The 18,174-nt window shown below is 49.4% G+C and overlaps 1 protein-coding gene across 1 annotated transcript in view; it reads right to left on the bottom strand.

The window, feature by feature from the left end:
• ANTXR1 (ANTXR cell adhesion molecule 1) overlaps nt 1-18,174 on the bottom strand; it is a 78,153-nt gene that overhangs the window by 18,814 nt on the left and 41,165 nt on the right. Inside the window, 3 exon segments of the mRNA XM_039564287.1 lie at nt 3,468-3,635; nt 4,126-4,221; nt 11,480-11,521. Of these exon segments, the coding sequence (XP_039420221.1) occupies nt 3,468-3,635; nt 4,126-4,221; nt 11,480-11,521 (306 nt within the window).

Here is an 18,174-nt window from a genome sequence, read left to right as displayed (position 1 = left end):
AAAGCAGGATAATCCAGTTGGCAGTGTGCTGAGAAGTAAGAGCAGCAAATCAGAATAACAACAATAATAACCCCAATCTGTTAAGTGTCAGTAGCCACATTTGGTAGCAAATAAATCTCTGGAGCATTAAAAAAACCCCAATCTATCCACTCTCAGCTGTCTACCTACTTACAGACATGACTCTGGGAAGACTGAAAAACAGAGGGAAGAAGAACTCCTTCATAAAAGGCAGAACATTCTGAGCAGGGCTGGTACTTGTGCAGCTGAGGAAGGCCTGTGGCCAGCAAGATGACTGGTCCAACGATGTGAATTTCCTGGCTCTGTATCAGATTCAGGCACCCTTGGTTCGCTGTTCCTGAAGTTTAATTCCTTGCCCTTCTCCTTCACCATGATTTTTTAAAGCAGGTTGTTACAGGCATGTTTATCTGCTTCCCAAAGGGCTGCTTCAACCAGCCCAGTGGAGGGGGTGGAAATTTAACACCTCTTTAACCACAGTGCACTTGGAGCATGGGGATGAGGGAAAATTCAAGCTGAGACATTTCCTATGGGTGAGGTCTGGGCATCTGTGAAATGTTCCCCCCAGAAGTGGTGGGAGCCTCTCTGTTATTTTAAAACCCAGACTGGACAAAGCAGGATGGATCCCAGCCAGTGCTGCCCTGGCTGAAGGTCCAGCCCCAGGCAGCTCATGGGCTGTTCCCACCTTCCCTGCCTGCCACGGCTCCAGGAGAGCTTCCCTGCAAATCCATCTCCTGTGCTCACACCTCCAGGACATGACTTTCTGCCAAGACTGTTGATGAATTTTGCCAATTTTGCTAATTCCTTACTGCCCAGGGAGAGCAACAGCAGGACTCTGCTTCACAGGAATGACCCTTCCTGGGTTTGGTGAGTGCTGATGATTGTCCATGAGGAAAGTGTCGGAGACAGCTATCCTGTCTCCATACATTTTTTGGGTGCAGCTCAGTGAGGGGTGTGGTGGCAATTAATAATTAGGTAAATTCTGGTCCAGGCTGCTAAATACTATCCAGATGTGGAACACTCCAAAGTTTTGGGAGTATTTGAATACAGGGTTTTGGATTGGAACTGTCTCTATCCTGTATACAGTTGGAATGGTAGATAAGAGAGCTATTTCTAAAGGAATTAAGAATATATATCACCCATGAGATGCTCCTAACATTTGCAGGCGCCCTTATAACTGAATTCTTGTTGTTATGAAGCAAAAGCTATTCCAGAGTCAGCACTGAACCTCAGCCCTATATACATTGAATCTTCTCTCCAAGCCTCTCTTGAACTTTGGAGAATTTCTGTCCTGCACACAGACCTGCAACAAACCTGAAAATTCACTGGAAGTCTTCTGGGGCTGTGATCCAACAGCATCAACTGGGCAAGGGGAGAAGCTCAGCAGAATCTTCTGTGGGAAAGGACCCAGCTCTCAAGGAATGAGCTCAGGTAGTTGCACCCACATGGTTCCAGCTGCCTGAGCAAGTATTTGGGGCTCTTTGTCCTAAAATCAGTGTTTCTGGCAGCTCAGTTACAAAATCCGACGGCGCTGTGTCTTGGCTGGATGAGGTGATTTCCAGGAGCAGGGAGAAGCTCCCAGGTGGGCCTGGTGCGTTTCCCAGGCGCGCTGAAGCACCGTGACAACGCAGCTCCTTCAGGAGCACAGGGCAGCCCCGGGGGCTGGGGTGTGCTGCGCTCCCCACGCGGAGCCGGCACCGCTGCCTCCAACCTGTCCCACTGTGGGAAGGAACAACCTTCACCGACACATGCTGAAGTCATTACAACACAACTGCAAACGACTTGCTGGGAGGCTCTGTTTATGAGACGATAATCTTCCAGGGGGGAAAGAGAGAAGGTGCTGGACCGAGTTTTCAAGGAAGTTCATGTTTCTGCATCCTCCGGAGACCACCCTGGCTCCCCTGAGCATCGCTGCCATTCCCACCCCTGGACTTGAACCAGCTGCAAGATCAGGGACTGAGGAGAGTCCAGACACTGCCCTGGCTCCTGTGGGCACCACCTGGAGCAGGTCAGTAACCAGAGGCAGTGCAGGGAGCCCCGAGTGCTCTGCAGGGTGGGACATCTCCAGCCTGGCTCACAGCTTTTGTCTGACCCCACTGGCTGCTGCTGGCCAGGAAGGAAACAGGACAGTGAAGCCTCTGTTTTCCATCAGAGAGGCACTTTCTCATTCCCCAGCATCAAGTTTAAGGCAAGCTCTGTACACTGAAAGGTTTATTTACTGCGTGTGCTACACACACCCTCGTTGCAGGTTAATTGCCCGTGGAGGGATTTGAAGACCCTAAACCAGCACCTCTGCTCTTCAGACCCAAGCTCCAGAGGTGCAAGGTTTGTACTTGGATATGAATTGGGTGTTCTCAGTCTTTTCTGGGCCTGATAACTACAAATACCCTGGACTGAAGAGAAGTGTCAGCATTTCCCAAAAGAGTTAAACCTGAGAAACAGGAATGTGGAATTATTTTTTTCCTGTTCATTAGAGAAGTCACACAGTTGTTAAACTGCCCTCCTTTCCTGAGAACAGCTGAATTTGTCCTGGAGGCAAGAGATCAGCTCTCTGACACTGGAATGCCCTCATACCATGCCTGGCTAATGCAGTCCATGATCTGTGTGCTCTGCTCCTCTTATCCACAAGATTCAACCTCTCCTGGACACATCCAGCAGGAATTTTCTTCCTCCTTTCTCCCCTCTTTCTAAGGAAAGAATCATAGAATTGTTGGGTTGGAAGGGACCTCTGGAGAGCATCCAGTCCAACCCCCTGCCAGGCAGGGGCACCTGGAGCAGGTGACACAGGGACACATCCAGGTGGGTTTGGAATGTCTCCAGACAGGGAGACTCCTCCCTGGGCAGCTGTTCAGGGCTCTGCCACCCTCCATGGAAAGAAGTTCTTCCTCCTGTTGAGTTGAAAATCTTGTGGTTTAGGTTATGTCCTTGTCCTGTCACTGGGCACCAATGGAAAGAGTCTGGCACCATCCTGACACCCCTTTGAGACATTTGTATGCATTAATGAGAGTCCCTCCAGTCTTCTCCAGACTGAACAGGTCCAGCTCCCACAGGCTTTCCTCACACAAGAGATGCTTCAATCCCTTAATAATTTTTGGAGAAGATCCTGTTTATTCCCGACATCTCAGGGAATGTGCAGTGTAGACCTTTGCACCCTGTGAGCACTTCCCAGAAGCTGCCATTCAGGAAGAGATCAGGATCCTGTTCTGGTCTAAGAAAGCAACACAACTCCCAAACCTGACCAACCAGGTGGGAAACTCCCATTGCCCCACGTGGCTCCTTCCCACAGCACCTCCCCAGGCACACGTTCAGGGGGCTCCCTCAGGCACAGCCACTCCAGCAGCACTTGGGATCAGGGGTTTGTGGGCAGAGCTGAGCCTTGGATGTGAACACACATCATGACAAAAAGATCTCCTGCACACATCCCAGGCAGCACCAGGCAGGGCTGGACTCACCTTGATGGGGGAGTACCACTTCCGAGGGGACGAGGGCTGGCGCATGTTGCTCCCAAGGTTCCTGGGCTCAGGGAACTCGTATTCCTGCTCTGGCATCTTGACCCTGGCGTTCTTGGCCTTCTCTAACTTAGCACCTTCCTCCGTGGAGCCCTTTTCTCCCCAGCGCACCTGGAAAGAGGGATCAGGCCCTGTCACCTGCTGCAGTCACACCCCTGCTGCAAGAACAGAGCCCTGCCTGTGTTTTCCCAGTGCCCAGATCCAAGCTGAAGAGCAATGCACAGGCTGTGAGGTTTGTTTCTAGACTGCAGCCCAAATTTTGAACTTGTCCTTTGTGGTGGTTTATGAGAAACGTGAGAATGGGGAAGGTTTTCAGAAAAACTAAACCCATGTCATTGTAATTTGTGTGGCAGCGCTGCCCCTGTATCCCAGGCATGGGCCTGGACGTTGCTGGATTAGAGGAAAAAGATACTCCCAAACTTCAGAAATCTGTGTTTGGCTCTCAAATATTCCCATACAAAAATGATCTGGACTCAGATGTACCAAAAAAGCCTAAAGAAGTTTGTGCCTGTCTCCTGGGTTCCCTCCTGGGTAGATTGCAGGGGGACGTCACAGCCCAGTCCCCAGCCCAGATCTGACCCCTGAGCTGGGATCTCCTCACCTCCATCCGTTTGATGCCGCCCACTCCTCGCCCACCATAGTAAGAGGCATCGACTGTTGGCCACTTCTTCTTTGGCAGACCATCATCATCTTCCTCCTGCAAAACAAGGGGTGGCACTGTCAGGGAAAATGACAGGGATGGAGAAGAATTAAAAGTCCCAGGCAGCATTGTCCTCTGAGCCTGCAGGGCAGGCAAGGTTCCGGTCTCTCCCTGTTGCTTTCCAGAGGATGTACTCTCATGAAAGGACAATGTTTCATGATATAAACACAACCACTTGAAAGGTACCATCCAGCTCCAGCAAGAATGAGATTTTGGTATTTTTCACCTCTGCCACCCCTTCCCTTCACCTGGGACTGGGAGAGGCAGCTGCTGCTCGTGGCTCCCTGTGCTGCAGGGACCCTCCAGAGCCCAGGTAAATCCCCATATTGGAGTTCAGGCCTCACAGGATGGAGGGAAAGAGTAAAAAAATGAGTAAATTTTCTCCTGAGTGATGGCAAACTCGGGGTACCTTCGGAAACAACCCCACTGGGAATGCCCAGGTTTATTGACAGGAGCTGGCCAAGAGGAATAGAACGGAAAAGTCTCATGGAAAAATCACAGGAATGGAATTAGCTCCTGTAATGAACCTGTGCCTCGGCTGGGGCAGCTGCCCATGGAAGTCCATGTGGCTTCAGGGAGTCCTTTCTCCTGCCAGAGAAAGTCAGGCCCTGTGTGAAAAATGAGATTTCAATTCTGTGTCTTGCCCTTGCTCATTGCAGGCACATCCCCAACCACAGAGCCAAACGTGCTCAACACCTCATGGTGACATTCAGATACGGGCAAATTAACAGATCAAGAACATTTCCTTAAGTGTATTTAAAATGAGTCTGCTAAAGCTCTAGTGAGAGTCAAGGTATTTTAAATTCTCTGTTGCACTTTGTAGGGTCAGAGTGGATGTGGAGCTCTTATAGTGCTTTTCCCTTTAATTTCTACAGTTCAGGCTGTGAACTGGCAAAGCAGAAAAGCAGAGTTCATCAAAAACGTGAAGTATTTCCTGTGAAAAACGTGGAGAGAAAAGAAAAGTGGTCCCTCTCTCCTTTTTCTTCTTCTTTCTTTAATTTTTCACAGAGATTTGGCTAAACTCCAAAACTTAGGAGCTTTCCAAAACTGGGAAAGCCAAAAATACTTTGAAATTGAAACTCCCCATCAGGAAAACTGAAAAAACTGGGGGGGGGGGGGGGGGGGGGGGAGGGGAAGGGGAAATCCAAGAAAAACTACGGTTTTCATGGCAACCAAAAGCATTTCAGTTTATCAAAACACACAGAAATTGGGCTGCAAAACGTGTCCTGATCTAAGGGAAGGGTAACAATTGGTCACAACTACCAGGTTCTTCTCTTCAGAGCTGCCCTCTCTCTCTGGCCCCAGGCAGAGCTGCTGAGGCTCTTTGCTGCAACCCAAGAACTCAATATCTCTGCATGAAGTTTTCCATGAGGACTTTTTTTTTGTTAAAAAGAAAGAAAAAAAAACCCGAAAAACAAATTGGAAGCGAAGCCATCTAAATATTTTCCTTCAGCAATTCTCTTTCTCTCTCTTCAGTTTAGCACAGACTGGACTTCTCACAACAGGAAATACCAAGGTTTAGGAAATCTTCCCCACAAGCCCTTAAAAGCCCTGTGAGTCCCCTCACTGCAAGTTGGGAGCCAGGACAACAGCACACGCACAGAAAGGCAACGCGGACCTTGAAAAACAAAGGAGTCACAAGTTTTTTGCAGAATGAGTCTGTTTACATGTTTGGAAGGGCAGGGGAGGTTTTGCAATACAAGCAGAAAGCCCCCACCAGGGATGTCCTACACTCCTGGCCGATGTGCTCACCACACACGTGAGGAACTGCAGGAACTGGAAACGGGGGGTCAGGGCAGGGAGGCAGCAGGGAAATGGGAAGGAAGAGGCACCCAGTCCCCACCATCCCCACACCCCCAGCTCACTGCCCCGTGAGCCAGGGCTGAATTCTCACATCCTGCCTGCTTCACCTGTATTCTTCTACACGTGGCTGCACCAGCGTTTGTACCTGAGGAGCTTCAGCTCTGACCCAGCTGCAGCCTCAAAAACAGCCCCGGAAAATTCAAGTGCATTTAAGGATGCTGGAAACTGACTGTACAGCACTTGGCAACTTTCCACCCCCAAAATCTGCTTTAGATGGAGCTAGAGTTTCTTTTAACAAATAAGAAGAAGCAGGACAGAACTGCATTTCACAGTCAGGGATCCAGATTCATAAGTGCTGGATTGCAGAAAACAAAGGTCTGTGTTTATCTCAGAGGCCAGGCCAGGCTCTGGATACTTTGACCCTGACCTGAGAGAACCTCATCTGTGGGTAACACAAGGATAATTCAGGCTCCACAAGGGACATCTGAACCACTCAGGGTAAGAATTCAAACTAAATTTGGCCAGATATTAAAAAAAAAAGTTTGGACAACTTACCCCTCTCCCCACCCTTATAATTATTTTCCCAGTTGTCTCTGCAATGCCTGAATTTTGTCAGAATTCAGCATTTATAGAGAGCTCTGCCTGCACCAAGGGCTGAGCCACGACACGACAATCATTTCTCTGTGAGAGATGTTGTCATCGAATTCTACAGTTGAGAGAACACAGAGGCAAATCCAGCTGTCCTCAAGACTCCTTTCTACCCCTTCTCCCAACATTGGAGTCATTCCCAAATCCCATGGCCACCTCTCAGCTGCTTTGTTACACTTTGAGGACACCTTGCTCTGTTCTCAGGGAACATTTCCTCCTACTGTGGAAGGTTTTGCTTGCTACCTTGGTATCTCTAAAGGCTCCCCAGTATCTTCTCTTCTCCAGTTTGAACAACTTCAGCTTCGTACAAGCTCATCCTTGAGGCACAAAGGTTTATCAAACCAGCCTTGATCATCACAGAAACTCCCCATTTATCTGTGGTCCAGATCCTGCCTGAAGTCCTCCAAGAACAAAGCACTGCGTGTGCACAGATGAGAGGGAGGTCCGGGTTTGGTGAGAGAAGGATGCTGAGCTGTTCCCACTCCAGAGCTCAGACACCGAGCTGCAGGAAGGTGGAGATCCTATAAGGTCATGGGAATCCACACCAGGATGGGATTAAACCCAACTCCCACAGCCTCTGCACTGCATTGGGCCTGCCTGGATATTCCACATGAAATTGGCTATGAAACTCCGCACCCTCATGGTGTAATACCTGCACCTCATCTATTGCCAGTAACAGCCCCATCTTTTTTCTTTTAGATGCTCTCTCTCGAAAGGTTCTTTTCTCCTCCTCCCATATTTCCACAACTCACTGTAAAAGGGAAGGAGGAGCACTGGAACACCACTGGGACCTGGCTTCATTTCAGGAATAGCAGAATAAATTTCCTGCCTTGGTGTCTACAAAAAATTCCTATCAGATCCTTTCTCTGGAGCTTGTTTTGCTGTCTCCCCAGCAAGGCTTTCCAGAAGGAGCAAGGAAAACAATTTGGAAAGGAATAATGATCAGCAATAATTGAACAAGCTGGTCTAGTGGAAGGTGTCCCCTGCCCATGGCAGGGGAGTGGAACAAAATGATCTCTAAGGACCCTCCCAACCCAAACCATTCTGTGATTCCATGATAATAAGTGAGAGTTCAAGCAGCTCTCCAAGCAGCTGAATCCCCTTTAGTCATTCTCTGGCCTCAGGGATGTTGTGGGAGAGATCAGATCCCAACAGTCAGCGTGGATCCAGCTGAACAGGGCTTTCATCCCTTGGCTGAACAGCAGCTGCCGAGCAGGGAGTTAAGTCCCTCCTGTCCATGCTGCCTCCCAGGACAGTGACAATGACCTTCAGGGTCTGGTGCCAGTGCTGCTGAATGGCCCTTTCTGTCCAGCACCTCCCTGTGTGTGTTTGCTGTGCTGTGTGTGGGTAAGAGGACAAGAGACCTAAGAATTATCCCATTACAGGCTGGTTGGTGGCTTGGCTCCGGTGCCACAGTAGGGATGTGCGTGGATGTTGGGTGACAGAGCAGCAGGGAAAGGAAGGGACTGAGTGATGAGGAAAGGGCAAGCTCTGGGCATGTGGGTGATCTCCTGCCTGGCTTTGCCAGACTCCAGGGAGCTTTGTGTCCCTGGATCCCTGCTGTGGGAACAAGCGGCGCCTGCATAGATTCAGCTGTGGGTTTTAGGCTCTGCTTACAGGGCAGGGCCTAAAACCCAGTGAGGGCAGTGTGTGTCTCTTGGGATGCTTGGAGGGGCTCCAGCTTAGCACCCTCTGACTGCAGCCAGTCTGTCCAGGACTGACAGCAGCAGAATTCTGGCCTGGGCCAGGGAGTGAATAGCAAATTGTTGGAAGATGCAGAGCCCTGCAGTTGGGGTTTTTTGGTGTATTTTGAGGATGGGTTGCTATAGTAGAACCAGCTTCAGCCTTGGGTGAGTTTCTGCTCTGAGCTGGGCAGAGCTGTTCCAATAAACCCAGCCCAAAGGTGCTGGGGCACAGGAGTAAAAGCAGCTGTGTCTTCCTCCAGCAGGACTAGAAGAAGCCTTCCTGTTCACTGGAGGTAGAAGAATGTGGTTTCAATCCACCTTCAGTGACTAATCACAGGCCAGAAAGGTGCTCCTGGCTCCTCCAGGCACCCACCTCTTCCGCTTGGCATTAACTCAATCCTTCCTAAGTGAAACCATCTGTCCTTCCCTGGGCTTCACCCTCAGCATCCCGAGCTCCCCGAGCAGCACAGCAGGAGCTGACAACATTTGCAATTTCTGAATGAATTAATTGGGAGTTTCTGGCCAATAATGATTTCCTTCACCAACAGTGAAGTGTCTCCAACATGTCTCAAAGGGCCTCTGAAACAGAGTTCAATAAAACCTTTGGCGGGTCCGACAGCAAAGGCTGCTTCCCCCTCGTTGTTCCAGTGTAATGCATTCTCCTTCCTCCTGTGGGCCTCAGCTCCCAAACCTGCTGATGCAAGAATTCCTTGACGTTTTTTTTTATTTTGGCCAAGACTTTCGTGAGAAGAAAAAAATCCAACTGTAACCCTGCTGCTGAAGGGACCAGCAATCCCTCCTGCTGGAGAGGAGCAGCTGCTGGTTTCCTGCAGGGGAGGGGGATATATCTGCAACACCCGAATACCTGGATTGTAGAAAATCAACTCCATCTTCTACTTGTTTAGAGCAAAGAAGAAAATCTGGAGGCTTCAACCTTCTGAGAACACATCACACTACTGCCAGCCCCACTCTGTGGACCAGCCCTCTCTAGGAGTAAATGCACCAACAAAATGCATCTTGTCAGAGCTTCTGCTATTTTTTCCCTAGTGGGAAGCTCTTCTGTCTGGGAAAAACCAGTGCAAGTCACAGCTTCAAGCCTTACTGATTTCTGAGCACTGCCCTGATGCTGTACAGCTACTAAAATAGTATAGACTATATTTTCCTTTTTAAAAATCCTTTGGCTGCTAAATGTGTGCGTTGGCTCTGGGATAACTGAGTTTAGGGGACGTGCTCTGGTGGGAAGCACAGGTGAAATGATACCATTAGAGCAGCTGGCACACTGAAGAGATGGATGCCCCATCCCTGGAAGTGTCCCAGGCCAGGCTGGACGGGGCTTGGAGCACCCTGGGATAGTGGGAGGTGTCCCTGCCCATGGCAGGGGTGGAATGGGAGGGTCTGTAAGGTCCCTTCCAACCCAAACCAATCCATGATTATTGTAACCAAACCCTGCCATCCCAAGGTCCCCAAAGAGGAGAATAACACCCAAAAGAATGTTCAGATCCCCTCCTGGACTGATGAGGCAGCAGGTAAAGCACAGGTCCTAATGAATGCCAATTTTCAATCACTGTGCAGAGCCCTCTCAGGGTACAACCAAAGCCTGGACAAGTTGAATTTCAAGCTGCAGCTGTGGTTTTGCAGTAACTGCTCTGCTTTGCAGCACTTACTGGGTTGACAAAAGACTTCCTTATAGGTGACGCACGTCTTCCCTCTTAGGGGATGTAATTTCCCCCTGCAGCTCTTGGCCAGGGAGCCAGCATTCCAGAATGATGTATTTTAATTAATTTCAGCAATTGAATCCCTTGGCTTGGAGGCATGTGTGATGCAGAACAAAGCACGTGCAATTTGAGGTTAATATTTTCCTTTTCATTCAGAGGACAGAAGCTGACAAAGCTGGTGGATTTTCACACAGCCCAAACAAATATCTGCTTAGGGAAACGGGCCAAGTACCTGCAGAGGGAGGCACAGGGAGCACTGGATCCAAATGCAAACCCCCCTTGGGTCTGGGAAGGGTCTCATTTGGACTTTGCTTCAGGCCTGTTTTGAAGGGGACAAGTGCCCCAAGGTGGAGATTCCAGGGCTGGCCTTGGGTCCTGCTGCTCTGCACAGTGCAGGGAGAAGCGAGGCCAGATCCCTGCTCCTTGCAGAGGCCTGAGCTTTCCTGAGCCTTGGCTCAGCCCACACTCCCTGTGCCAGGCTTCATGGAGAGCAGACAGCACCATTTCACAAGCTTTTCCACTTGCACGCTGAAGCAGGCAATGAATTTGTCTCCAGAAGCAGAAAGCAAGGCAAACTACCCAAGCAAATCACTCTGAGCACAGACCTAAATCTAATTTTACTTGCATATTTAAGAGGAACTGATCCAAACCCCAGTGAAGTCAATGGAAAAACTCCCATTGCCATCAGAGTGCCCTGCACAGAGCCCAGGGCCTGCAGTGAAATCCCATGTGGAAAACACTGGGAGCAAAGCAGAGACTCATTGTGTGCTGAAAGCAGGAGCACAGAGAAAGAGGCAGATGGAAAACTGGGCATGTTTCTGGGCACAGCCTGTTAAATAATGGTGGCAGAGCTTTAACCATTTGTGACAAGATTCATCTAAAGCTTGTAAGCAGAGTTAAGATGGAAGTTTTAATGTTGATTTACCATTTGTTGATTATTCTCCACTAAAACTTCCCTGGCTTGTGTAGCTCTGCTGATGTCAAGAGGATTTTGCTGGGGTTTTACATCTGCTCGCAATGTACCTCAGACAGTGCAAGGACCGTGAGCTCCCTTTTCTCACAGCAACTGTGCTCTGAGGGCTCAGCACCGGGAGCTCCTGCCAGGGGTAGTTATATATCCCAAACCACCAAAATCATTACCATGCCATTCCAGGGAGGCAGCTAAGCACATGTTTAGGTTCTACTAACTTCAGAGTTAAACACAGGCTTAAGGGTTGTCCCTTGTGTGAACCACAGCCTAACTCTGCAGTGCTGTTCTGACCAAGTGAGGCATTGTCTGAGCTGTCCTCCTTCCCCACCTGCTCAGTGGAGGCACTGAACTCACAGATTTAATCACCTTTTGCGAGGAGACTGAACAAAACCTTGTCCTAAACACCGAGGAGACCAGGGGTCAGTGTCACTCACCTCGCTGTCTTCTGCAGGAGGTGGGGGAGGCTCTTTAATGATCTAGAAGGATTAAAGAGAAAGAGAATCATAAATTCACACTTTGTTCTTTAGCACAACTCAAATGTCACCAAAAAAAAAAAAAAAAATTCCAAAGGAGAAAACAACAGGATGTGCTGCTGGAACCCTCTGTTACCACACGCTGTGATCACGGGATGCCTGTGGGTGCCACTGTTGCTGAGGGGCAGCAGAAGGTGTCCCAGAGCCCTGCCACAGGGACACTCCTAATGACAGCTCCACACTCACACTGCTCATTAGGTCACCCCTGCCCTGTGTGAGGCAACAGAAAATTCAAAGTCTGATATCCCTGATTCTCCTAATCCCAGCAGTTGCCACAGTCAGTGCTGGCTCTGAGCATTGAGGCTTCACCTGAACAACCACACTAAAATCAGCATCTCCTCCTCCTGCCCTCTGCACATGTGTACAAATCCTGCCTCAGATAATTCACAGTCTGAACAAAGGCTGGAAAGCAAAACCAGTGTGAAGCAAAAGGCCCTGGGGACATTGCAAAGCAGTGATAACCCCCAGCCTGTCTCCCAGACCATTCTTCCTTTTTCATTCCAGAAGGCTGTGCCAGCGCATGCTCTTCACATTAATGCTTTTCATATTAGCAGGTTAATATAGTTCACTGTCATAAACTTCAAAAAATATAAATATATATATATATGGCTCACGGAGGTTTGTAATAAAGCAAGCAGGGTGAGGTTGCAGCCTGGTCCAGGATATTCTCCATAGAAACCATTTCAGTTTATGTGGGTGTGAGGCCATTATTTCATGCAGAAAGTTTGCATCCAGGGCTCGGCAGGCAGTTGGCTGCTACCAGAGCCCTGCATCCAAGAGCAACAGAGAGGTTTCCAGGGGGAGGGCAGCGACAGCAGGCACGTCAGACCCTGTCCCTCACAGCCACAGCAGAGCCCCTGCACAGCCCCAGCCCTGGCATGGCAGTGCCGCGCCCCAGGATGGGTTTGCTCCAGCAGTTTCCAGTGCATCTGGACAAGGCAGCTCTTTCTGTGCACACCAGGCCAAGAGTCAGAGGCTGTCTGAGCACCAGTGGAGGTGACACTGAGAGTCCTGAGCTCTGCTCAGAGCTGGGTGTCGGGGGCAGAGGCTGTCCTGGCACGGGGGACACACACGTGGGCTTCAAAATCACCCTGCAAACAAAAAATACAGTCCCAAACAGCAACGGCTTGGCTGTTTAAATGCAGAAAGGGAAAATTGCAATCACATTAAAGGCCCTGAAGATATAAATATTTACAGCAATTCCTCTCACTCGTGTTTTTCCCCCTGTGATGAGCTCACTGTTTTTATTTTCCTCTGCAAAGCCCGAGTCATGCAATGTGGCCATTAATGAGGAGCATGTGCCTCTGGCTGGGGAGGAGACAGGGCTGGAGCAGTTTGTGTCCCAGCCCAGGGCAGTGATGAGTGCTGGGCTCTGCCATTACCTGCTCCTGGGCCACAGGGCTTCTGTTTTGGTGGCCTGCAGCACTTCAGGGAACCCCAGCTAAAGAGACTTTGTGCATTCAATCAGCACTGAATGTGGGCATGCACAGGAGCCCAGAGCTCTCGTGGAAACACAAAATCACTCATGAGGAGGAGTGTGGTGGAGACTTGCTCATCCCCTGTTCTGGCACAGCAGGAGCGTGGGTCAGGTGTGGCTGATGGTCCCCGTTAGGGAGGAAGGAGGGGGGATGGCCCTGAGGAGCTTGAGCTGACCAGCAGAGCTGGGCAGTGAATGAAACAGCACCCATCTCCCTGCCCATCCTGGGATTCCCAGCTTGGGCCGGATAGAAACGATGAAAACTTTGTCATTTTCAAAAAATGATGAAAAGTAGATGAGAAGTGGGTGATACGTCCCAGGGGCTGCCCAGGGAGGTTTGGAGTCCCTATCCCTGGAGGTGTCCAAGGAAGGCCTGGATGTGGCACTCGGTGCTCTGGGCTGGGGACAAGGTGGGGATCAGGCACAGGCTGGACTTGGTGATCTCAGAGATCTTTTACAACCTGAATGATTCTGGGATTCTGTGAAAAGTGGATGAAAAGTTGTCTGCATCCCAGTACTACTCTGTGGAAAGGAAATTCTGGCTATCAGCATGGTTTACTCGGAGGTGTAAGATGGAGACAGCACCATCTCTTCTGTGTCTCCTGACACACTAAATACTGACAGAGTGTGTAACGCACCAAAAAACACAGGAGACTTTTTCAGATTAATTTTGGTCAGTGTGAGGGGGTGGCATTTGTCAACAGACCTCCTTTAGAACCAAATGCCTGAACACAAACCCATCAGACACTGAGAAATTTCAGATATGTGATCCAAAATGTACCTGCTGGAAGAGGCCTGGTTCCCTCCTGGAGCATCCCCTGTTCTGGTGGAACATCATGGGTTCCAGTGGAGTTTCTCTCATTTGCATTGGCACGAAAACATCAGGATAAGCCATCCAAATTTGGTCCAGCAAAGTATCCAAACACAACTTCTCAGCCAGTATCACTGGCAGCTCTGCAGATTGCACACTTGGCAGTGAGGAGATGGCTGTTTTCCACACATTTGCATTCCTCCCCATAACATATGCACACACGTACACACAAACTGACTGACTTCTGTAAACAGATCAAGTGTTTTCTATCACAGGCCGAGAGGGGGGAAAAAAAGACATTCCTTCCATTTTTGAGTGCTTTGCACTTCTACGAGCAACTGAACTCCCCATAAATTGGCAGCATGGACTGGTTAATTTGGACAAGTCTAGAGATGGGGGAGTTCAGTCTCCTGTGCCTTTGAGCCTCTACGACCTTTCAAAGTTCAAGTCTTACAAAAAAATCTAATTTCTGACTCTCTGCCTGGGTCTTCAAACAGCACAAATCTTTTCCTTCTCCCTTTTGGATTCTTACATTTACAGCTCTGAGTGCATGAAATCCTTATTCTGGGGCACTGAGACCCTTGTTTTGGGGCATTTGAGACCCTTACTCTGGGCACTGAAGGCATCCCAAGCATCCACCAAGCTGCCTTGGTGCCATCCCACAGCAGTGGGCACAGCAAGAGCCGGGGGCAAGGCCAAGGGCCCAAAGGCGCCACAGCCGCTCGCCTGGCACAGGCAGAAACAACTCAAGGACAAGAGTGAAACTGCCGTCGCAGGGACCCTGTGAGGACACAGCCCACGTGGCCACCTCGTTTTTGCCCTAGCTGCACCTCTGGCCTGGCCAGATGACACCCAGGACCTGCTGAAGGGATCAGCTGGGAGCAGGCCAGGCCCAGCACAGCGCTCCGGCGAGTTTGGCTTGGCAAGGCCGCCGTGTTTGTCCATGTGTGCTGCAATGTTTGGATAACCCCAAGCCATCCCTGGGATTGCTGTGTAGCTGGGTCTCCTGTCCCTGTGTTTGGAAGAAGAACACGATGGTTTGGCCCCAGGTTTGCTCTCCAGGTGAGGAATACCTGAGGGGTTCCACACCATCACCGTGCTACAAAAACCTGGCAGGGCTTTTTTCCAAGGGTAAAGGCCCCTGGGATGGAGAGGTGGCCACTGGCCTTCCTTGGCACAGGAAGGAACTTTGAGAGCAGTTGTCAGCACTTCCACACACTCAGCTGTGAAAATTCAGGACAGTGAAGTAATTCTTTGCCTTTCACCACAGATCCCAACAAGCACGTGAAGGGCAGGTCTCTGTTAGCTGAGCCACTCTGTGTCACAGATCCATGGAGCAGCAGCTGTTTCTGATGGATAACCCAGTGGCAAAGCAGAGGAATGCTATTAGCCACCTCCTGGAAGGTTAAAAGCATTGGGAAGGATGAATTTTCTGTTGCCCTGAAATTTCTATAGTCACTCAGGCATAAGAAAGCACATGTTGAATCCAAACTTTGCATATTCCAGGAATGTGTCTAGGATGTTTTCCATCTTAGGAGTCCAGAAATCTCCACCAGCTCTCAGTGTCCAGCAATCACACAGTAAGTATCCCTGGAGTTTTAGATGATAAATAGGGGCAATATGTTTCTTGTCAGAGGAGCCTATCTACTTTAGGATGGGACAGATCATCATTTAAAATGAAGCAAACAGTACAAAATAAGAAGTAAAGGACTTTGCCTCTAATTAGGACTACAGTTTGGAAGCATGCAGTTAACTGAGCGGATTATTTTTGTCCTTAATTACCTTCACTCTTCTGGAAAACACAGAATATATATTCTTGCTATCTTAACAAACAAGGGTTTTAAATAGCATTAACAGGGATCCGTCTGACTAATTTCCTATTTTTTTTCCCTTACATATTTATAGTTTTGTCCTCTCAGTCCTGTGACAGTTTCATAGTTGAGGTATGAGTTGGGTAAAGGAACATTTCCTTTTTATTTCTGTCATATCTCCTGTGTCTTCTCAGTACCCATAAAATCCTTGGAGATCCGGTCTACACTTCAAAGCTAACACAAGCAGAGGCCTGTCCCAATTTCCTCACCTGCTGTATAATACAATCTTCTTCCTGCTTTCTCTCTCTTTCCTGGGTTGTCTCCACAATGTTCCAGATGATTCATGATCCTGTGCTCCCTTCTCCCCAGATCAGCACAACTGCAGAAGAGCTGTGCCCCGTGTGCCCCATGTGAGTGGGTGGGAATCAGAATCCATGGACCTTTGTAAGGAATCTCCATCCAGCCAACAGGGACCCTGCCATTTTATGATGCCATTAGTTTTAGGCTCCTCAGAGTTGCTGCAGAGCCGATGCATTTCCTCCCCTTCTCTTCCACCAGTTTAGCCATGTGGTTTTAATCTATATTTTCTGTATTTTCTCCATCCAGCTTTTTGTTTCCAAAACTTCTGGTCATCTGCAGTACAGACTGAGAGCCAAACAGATTGCTGGGTTCTTCCATGCTTACTTCCAGAAAACAGCTTTAAAGTTAAAACTGGTGTTAGATGCTTAAATACCAACACCTCATTTATATGCCAGCCACACCCCTGTATTTAAAATCACTGTAGTATGAAAATGAGTGAGATGGGGCAGATTTTCTACGTGGGCAAATAAGCCAGCCCAGCCCCTCAGGCCACCCTGGATGGCTGCAGAAGGGAGGCAGAGACTCATGTTTACTTCATAAACCTGGGAGGAGGTGTGATGTGCGAGCACGTGGGGAAATGCACGTGGGGAAAAGGCTCAGGCTCAGCTGCCCCAGGGACAGAATTCCACTCCCAGCCCTGGAGTGCCCTCGCTGAGCTCCAGCCCAAGGCTTGGGCAGGCAGGGTGGGGCCATCCCCTCAGATATTCCAGGGCAAACCTTCGTGCAGGTCCCGCTCTGGGGCAAAGCGTGGCCCAAGCACAGCTCCCTCATCCTGCCAGGGTCAGTGTCTGTGCAGCACGTGGGCACAGGGGAACTGTCCCAGCGAGGGAGACCATCCCAGCACAGCCAAGCCTTCCAGCTAGTACATTAATTATGCCTTCACTGTGCATCCAAACACTTTAAGCAGCTCCATTTCCAAGCCAGTCTAACACGGTGCCTGCAAAGTCCTCCTCAAGACAGTTCTGGAGGTTTATTATCTCTTTGGCTTACATCTGCATTAAAACCTATTTGATTTATATCAACATTAAACCCGAGGCTCATGTTGGCCTCCTAGCCAGAACAATTTCACCCTTGGACACCTGAACAGCCTCTTGCCCGCACAGTTCCTGCTGTGGATGTCTGCCCTGCTCCAGGTTGCGCTGTGCTCAGGAAAGAGGATGAACGGGAAGACAAGCAGTAACTGGGGGAAGCCAGAAGCTGGGATCTGCTGCTCTGCAGATCTGCTCAGCTCAGGAAAGGTGAGGTCACCCTGTTAGAGGTGTCTGTGTACTTGCCATCATTCTTGTTACAAGCACAGTGTTGGGGAGTTCAGCAGAGCAGAATTGTTTCTTTGTTTTCTGTTATTAAATAAACCTCCTACAACCTTTGGAGAGGTCGGTGCCTGCCTCCTATGCTTTTGTAATATCCTCCACAGGTATCCAGGGAAATTTTGCCTGTGCTGGTCTCAGGCACAGCAAAGAGTTATTATTGTTCTGATCTACTGAGCAACAATTGCCTCTACTGTAAACCGAGTAAATTCCAGACTTCATCCCAGAATACTTCTGAGACCAATAAACTTGGATCCATTTGGAAACAGCATTCCTTCATGGGCGCACGCCAAGGAGATACCGGGTTCCAGATAAACCTCCAGAGGGAGTCTATTGACTCCAGTCCATTTACTCCAGGGACAAAGCTGGCTTGGTGTCTTTCCTGAAGAACTGCTGGATGGTAATGACTCCTATTTAATTAAAAAGCATGCCAAGAGGAATTTCAGGGTTTAGAAATGTGCTTGTCACTCAGAAACAAATTTATACTTGGTAAGAGAAGAGCTTGCTATGTTTTTTTCCTTTTTGCCCTGGACACATCCACAATTATCTCTGAAACAACCCTGGGCTGGAATCCACGGCGATGTCTCCGGGTCTGCGGTTTGGTTATTCGAGGTTGGAGCTCTGGTCTGTTGTGCAAGGCAGTTCCTCTGCCCTTAATTCACTTCTGACAACACTGCATTCCTCCCCGTGCCACTTCCAAGCCAGTCACTAAGCTCTGCTCGGCTCCCTTTCCCCATCCCCTGACAGGCTGGGCACTCCTCCACGGATTTATCTTTAATTTCACAGAATTTTTGGGTGAGCAGTGCTCAGTGGGGTGTCCTGGCTGCTGA

Source organism: Corvus cornix, chromosome 22, assembly GCF_000738735.6.
Source record: "Corvus cornix cornix isolate S_Up_H32 chromosome 22, ASM73873v5, whole genome shotgun sequence".
Taxonomy (NCBI): domain Eukaryota; kingdom Metazoa; phylum Chordata; class Aves; order Passeriformes; family Corvidae; genus Corvus; species Corvus cornix.
This window is presented reverse-complemented; position numbering and strand designations above follow the sequence as displayed.